The 6,555-nt window shown below is 42.1% G+C and overlaps 1 protein-coding gene across 1 annotated transcript; it reads right to left on the bottom strand.

The window, feature by feature from the left end:
* Window positions 1–206: 206 nt before the first annotated feature.
* On the bottom strand, window positions 207–2,361 carry LOC120861431 (C-X-C motif chemokine 6). The gene is made up of 4 exons (XM_040237057.1): window positions 2,166–2,361; window positions 1,893–2,025; window positions 1,682–1,765; window positions 207–1,329 (listed from the first exon to the last, which is right to left on the bottom strand). Exons 1-4 carry the CDS (start codon window positions 2,269–2,271, stop codon window positions 1,314–1,316), a joined length of 339 nt encoding a protein of 112 aa, XP_040092991.1. The 5' UTR covers window positions 2,272–2,361; the 3' UTR covers window positions 207–1,313.
* Window positions 2,362–6,555: the final 4,194 nt, after the last annotated feature.

The following is a 6,555-nucleotide window of genomic DNA, read 5'->3' as shown; positions in this document are numbered from 1 at the left end:
GATAATCCCTGGAGGAGGGCATGGCAACCCACTCCAGTATTCTTGCCTGGAGAATCCCATGGACAGAGGAGCCTGGCAGGCTATAGTCCAAAGGGTCTCAAAAAGTCAAACATGACTGAAGTGAAGTGACTTAGCAAGCACATGTGCAATGTAGAATTAAGGAGGAATGACATTGTTGTAACAGTACAATAAACTATGAACTTGAATAAATTTTATAAATCTTTTATTTTTTTTCCAAAGAACAAAAGAAGCACTATAAACCATTGAGATACATTTAAAAAGTACAATTTTAACATAGTAATTGTGATGCATATGTAATTCTTTGTAACAAAATGGTCAAACACTTAAAAAGATACAGTACATGTGTCTGCAAATTTTAGCAAGGCTGTGCATTTTTTTAAACTACATAATGAGTTTATATTCAAAGACCTTGAATACGCTTTCAGAACTTTCAAAGTATAGATCATTGTTAAGATTACCTTTACTCTTAAAAAGCTAAAGGGATGTATTTCTATAAACACTAGAAATAAGGAATTTACCTAGTTCCTAGCTTCTTTATTAATCCAAAATACATACTTAGTGGCTAGAAATATAACACTTCTAATAAAATAGCCAATAAATACCACATAAAATCAAAGGTTTAATGAGTAAGTCATGACATTATGCCATACTAGGAAGACATCAAATGTCTAAATTTATAGAACAAGAATATATTAGTCCTTATAGAACTCATATATTTAGAAATTCTAAATAAGGAAATAACTGTATAACACTCATTTCTAATGCAGTATAACTTAAATATCTTCCAAGGGTCAAGAGTAAGAAAATTCTCTAATATATTCCCCAAAAAACAATACTAAAGTAGTTCCTATTTCATAAGAGAGTGAGGATAACAATATATCTCCATATACAGCATTCCAATGAAATTCCATTCACTCTCACACAGCTTTTTCCATGGCAGTATAAGAAATACATTCTAGAAATAACAGTAGTCACCTTGAAAGGATTAACAATCAGTGATTCCTTGATTCACAATTTAGTCAACTCTTAAAGATTTCAATAGCATAGCAGTTAAAATAACAGCAAATAAGGAGCAGGAAATACTATGCTAAACAGGACATAAACTGAGCAGAAAGCTGCAAAGACAAGCATAGATCCCCTCTTCCTTTCTTTCTTTCATAGTGGGGAATTCATACAGAAACCTAACTCATTGGAGAAAATGAGCTCTTGCTTCTTGTCTTCAGTGGGTCCAGAGGTCCCCAGAAAATTCTGCTGAAGAACTGGGCAATTTTTCCAATGCATGGTCCTTTCTTTTAATTGTTCTTTCCACTGTTGAAAAAAAGAATTATATCAATTTAACCAAATTTCCACACATCTGTCTACCCCAACTTGTTTTCAAAACAGGGTTTAGGATCAATAAAAAGCAGAGGGTAGAGTCCTTAACAAACAAAATACATCTCAGTAGTGAGTTCTGTGTAACCTCCTAGGCAATTCATGTTGAGATTCATGATAAGAGTTTCCCCAGGACTTTGGAGAATAACTTTCCCTTCTCTGGAACATCCTTTTTATTTTGAACATGGTCTGGAATGTGGTCGCCAAATCTCAGACATAGGGTAAGGACTTTGACAAATCCACACTCCAAGACAGATTAAGAAACCAGAAAGAGCAAAGTGACAGATACCTGTCCAATATTTTCTGGACGATCTTCTTGATCAAAGGAGCTTCTGGGTCCAGACAGACTTCCCTTCCATTCTTCAAGGTGGCTCTGCAGAGAGAAAACGAAGATGCCCCCATGAACGTGGGGGCTGAAGACTAAGGCGGGATGGTGGGGTGGGGGAAAACCTTCCTTCTTGCAAAGGTCACGGTGGACAGCGCCGCGCACCAGGACTTACACCACTTCCACCTTGGAGCACTGCGGTCCCGCGGCGATCACCTGCAGATCACTGACCATTTTGGGATGAATTCCCGGTGTGGTGGTTAAACACACACAACGCAGCTCTCTCACAACGGCCGCGACAGGACCAGCTGGGGTAGGAGAGACACCGTTATAGGGCAGGTTGCTGGGAGAGCTCTTTCCCAGTCCGCCCGCCTGGGACACTTCCCCACGCCCGGGACGCCGCTCCGCTCCACCCGCCGGGTGCGCTCGGCTGGTCTAGCGCTCTCACCGCTGGCGAGGGGCACGGGCGGCGTCAGCAGCAGCAGCGCGAGCAGCGCGCACAGGAATCCCGAGGGGCCGGAGAGGCGGGCGGCGCGGCTGGATAGCAGTCTCATAGTGGCGAAGAGAGGACTGCAGAGGGTTCCGAAGGAGGGCGAAGGCGCAGGATTCGAAGCTCCAGAGGGCTTGTGACTTTCTCGGGTCTTCAGCATACCTTTTATATGCCTTGGCCCCTTCCTCCAGGCAGGAAACTCAACCTTTAGGATGCTTGGGAAATTCCCTGAACTAAGCGGGGCGGGGAGAGGGGGCTGGGTGGAGGGGGGCTGGAGGAAGGGGTTTGAGGAGGGTGGTTGGGAGGAGCAGCCCGCAGTGGATCTGTTAGATCGTCCAGCGGTGGCTGGAGTGGATGCTGCTTTCGCTGGAAGTAAGAAGCAATCCTGCCGAGATTTTGTCCACCCGGGCCAGCCCGGGCTAGCGAAAGCCAGTTTCTCCAGGATGACAGGTGTCTTTTCAGAGATGCCCCTCATCTTCATCTAAACAGAAAGGCACAAAGTAAGCCACTGGCAGTGTTCTTTAGGGGGAGAGGGGTTGTTTTTGTTTTGTTTTTCTTTCTTTTTTAAAATTAATTTGGCTCTGCCCGGGGGGAGGAGGATGGGGGGGCGGACATGCGGTATCTTTGTTCTCTGATCAGGGATCCAACCGCAACCCTGCTTTGGAAGCATGGAGTCTTAACCACTGAACCTGCAGGGAAGTTTAGCTGACAGGTTAGATTTTAGAAAATTTTCTGAACCCTTTTCTAATGATTATTATAACTGTAATAATTATTACTATTCAGTTAATGTAAGCTGTGTCTCAAACTACACCAAACTGAAAAACCTTTCACTCCTGCTTGCCGGCAAATCGTTCTAGCTGCCTCAGATTAGTTTGTAATTCTCTGGACTTTAGCCAGCATTAGAAGCCAAGATAAGATGATGAAAGTATCTGTACTCCCACTTGAAGTCAGTGGAAGGAACAGGCTGCAAAAGCAAGTCCACTTTCTGGGAACTTTATACATAGTTTTGCAAACATGCATATCAAGGTGGTTTAACAAAAATCATCAAAAAATCACCCACCAAATTGCCCTGGGAAAAAATGCCTTGCTTTCAGCAGTTCAATACACTATGGAATTGGAAGACTCTATGATCTTGGTTGGGGGTGGGATAAGTGCAGACTACAGCAATGCCCCAGAGCCCATCCTCTTGGTATGGCTCCAGACCTAACCAGATGTGTAATTGACCCAGTTTGGAGAAGCCCTGGAGTCTGATGAGTTTAAGGGGCTCATCTGGAAGTTTGGTTCTAGGGATCTGAATCAGTTTGACAGTGAGATGGCACTCCACTCACTTCATTCAACTAACTTCATGAGATGGGAGGATGACTCACACACACAGGCTTCTGGAACCATCCAGCTTCATAATCAGTGGTGTGACCAAGCCTGTTTCCACAATCCTGCTCTAGTCCCAGTGAGCCTACAGCTGCTTCCTGAAGCTGTGGGCGAGGTAGCTTTTTATCTCCTCTGTGGAAGCAGTTAGCTTTTTTTGCTTGTTTTCATTTTTGGCTGCACCATGTGGCATGTGGGATCTTAGTTCCCTGACCAGGGATTGAACTCATATCCCCTGCACTGATAGTGTGGTCTTAACCACTAAACTGCCAGGGAAGTCCATAGAACTCTGAAGTTTTAACGGCTGGGTCTTTCACATGTTCAGTTTCATAGCAGGCATGGCAACAATATTGGAATGGCATGTAGACTTTCTTTCATGGAAATCTCATTAGATCCTATTCTGGATTGTTCTCAAGACTTGTGTCCTCACAGTTGGCAAGCCAAGGCAATCAGGGAGCATGATGACAATCAGAAACCAGTCATGGAACAAAATTCTTTTCCTTGTCTCCCATGATCCTGGAAAATTTTCTTAACACCTCCACACAGCTTCCTTGGTAGGCTATCACTTCCATTGGTGAGCAGAGAGGAGGTGTCATAGACTTTTAGAACTTTTAGTCTAGAAGAAAATGTAGGAAATTCTATAGTTAAGGAGGCCTGAGAAGTTTGACCTCATTTTGTGGGAAATTAAATGGGACCTTCTCTATCCTGTGTAGCTTCCTGATCCCATCAGCATCATACCTGACTCAACTAATGCAATCCTTCGTCCTTCTAGGGAGTGGTGATCTGGGAAAATAGCTTCAGACTTATTATATTGCCTTTTTAGACATTGTGTGTGTGTGTGTTAGTCACTGTTTTTTTCCGATTCCTTGTGACCCCATGGATTGAAGCCTGCCAGGCTCCTCTGTCCATGGAATTCTCCAGGCAAGAATCTGGAGTGGGTTGTCATTCCCTTCTCCAGGGGATCTTCCCCACTCAGGGATTGAACCTGATCTCCTGCATTGTAGGCAGTTTCTTTACCATCTGAGCTACCAGGGAAGCCCTTTTAGACATTCAGTTCAGTTCAGTCACTCATTCGTGTCCGACTCTTTGCGACCCCATGAATCGCAGCACTCCAAGCCTCCCTGTTCATCACCAACTTCCGGAGTTCACTCAAACTCACCTCCATCGAGTCGGTGATGCCATCAGATTGTATCTAAAGACAAGCTTCACTGATGTGGATCAGATAAAACTTCAAAAATGTAATTAAAAATCTTGGATAATTAAATGCAACTTAACCACAGGGTGGGGGAAAACACAGACAGTATAAGATTTTGTGGGAGGAAATTGTTTAATGACTCAAATAGGTTAAAAAATGTACTTATGTGTGTGTGTGTTTCAGATCCAAATAAGCTGTTTTAAGTATAAAGGAACATATGAATTTGTTTTGGCATCAAATGGTAAGATCATAGAAGGGTCATGAGATATAATTTCCATTTCCTCTGAACACTCTTACAGATTGTATGCTTCATTTGGTTTGTACCCTGAATCAACTTACCTTGAATTGCTGACAGAGTATAAGGCAAAAATAAATATTTCTATAGCTAGAAAGTAGGTAATAAGAAGTCCTCACTAGAAATTGGCTGTTGGGTTGCCAAGAAGCAGCAGGTAACTTAACCTAAGTTCTCACTGAAATCATTCAGGCGCATTGCCCATTCTGGCTCCTGTCTAGGCATTCCTGATGTAGACCATTCCCTATGCAAAGGCCGATAGGAATGTGGCTGGTCTGAAGACTCCCTACAGTTGACAGTGACACCCAGTACCACAGGAGGACACCCAGTACCACAGGAGGCAGAGCTCTTCAAAAGTAATTGCTTCTTTTTTGCAAGTCTAAAGGGAAGCCATTTTGGTCTGGCTGCACCCACGTGCAGGTAGTAGAGAAAGACACTGTGTTACTTTTCTCTCAAGGTATAACAAAACAATCCACAAAATGACATCCTGTTAGCCTGAAAGGTTGACTGCTGGTCAAGACCAAACTTTAGTCATAACACCACAGAGGTATGTGAGAGGAATTAAAACATTCTTAATGGTTTCCAGCTCTCAAAACACATTCATGATCTTTTGAGCCTCATATTGCTTCTCAGAGGCAGGTAAGAAATATTTTATCATTTTTCAACTTGGGATAGAAAGGCCAGAGAGTTAGTTAACAAATAGAAAATTTAAGATTGGAAGTCAAGCACTAGAGAACCCATCTCACGAAAATTTTAATAGTTTCCAGATTACGAAGCACTTTCTTCATAGTACTGGCAAGCACTCTGTGGCTCTCCACATCTGGTTAACCTCTTTACTTTATTGCCCAATAATCACATTTTAAGCTGTTGAAATCCACAGTTTATCTACTCCTGAGGTCACAATGATGTCAAACATCCAAGAGGCTTTCAGGCTAAACAATCAAAAACTGCTGCCTGCTTTCTAAGTCCTTTTCTTTCTTTATGACCAGTTCAAAGTCAGCTTCTCAGAGAAAGTTTGTGTGACAAAGCCAATGGAAATGTATTCCTTCCACTTTTGATCTTTGAACAACTAATGTACTTGTAAACCTATCTCCTGAGACAGAGTTAATTATTAATTATTCCATAATTTTTCTCTTGTCTCTCCCAAGTTAACCATAAACTTTAAAATCAGCCCTGATGTTTCATATTTCTCCCATGACCTCCCATAAGTTCCAAGTTCAGTAGCAAGCAGTCTATGAACATTTGATGGCAAATATTGATAACTTTTAAATTTTGTAGTGTTAAGTTACAAGAAGATCTTAAAGTTAATGAGGAAAGAATAGGGTGGTTTACTGTCATTAATCATTTGAACTTATCTACTTGGAATTGGCTTTCTCGATGTTGGAAATTGTTTCTGCTTAGAGACTGTACAGATGGTATTTTCAGTCTTTGGACTCCAAACTATTCAAAAGAATGTTCAGAAACCAGCAGGATATTTGATATTAAAAGAAAAAATA

Source organism: Oryx dammah, unplaced genomic scaffold (genome assembly GCF_014754425.2).
Source record: "Oryx dammah isolate SB20612 unplaced genomic scaffold, SCBI_Odam_1.1 HiC_scaffold_3, whole genome shotgun sequence".
Classification (NCBI taxonomy): domain Eukaryota; kingdom Metazoa; phylum Chordata; class Mammalia; order Artiodactyla; family Bovidae; genus Oryx; species Oryx dammah.
The sequence above is the reverse complement of the archived record's forward strand: the minus strand, read 5'-3'. Positions and strand labels throughout refer to the sequence as shown.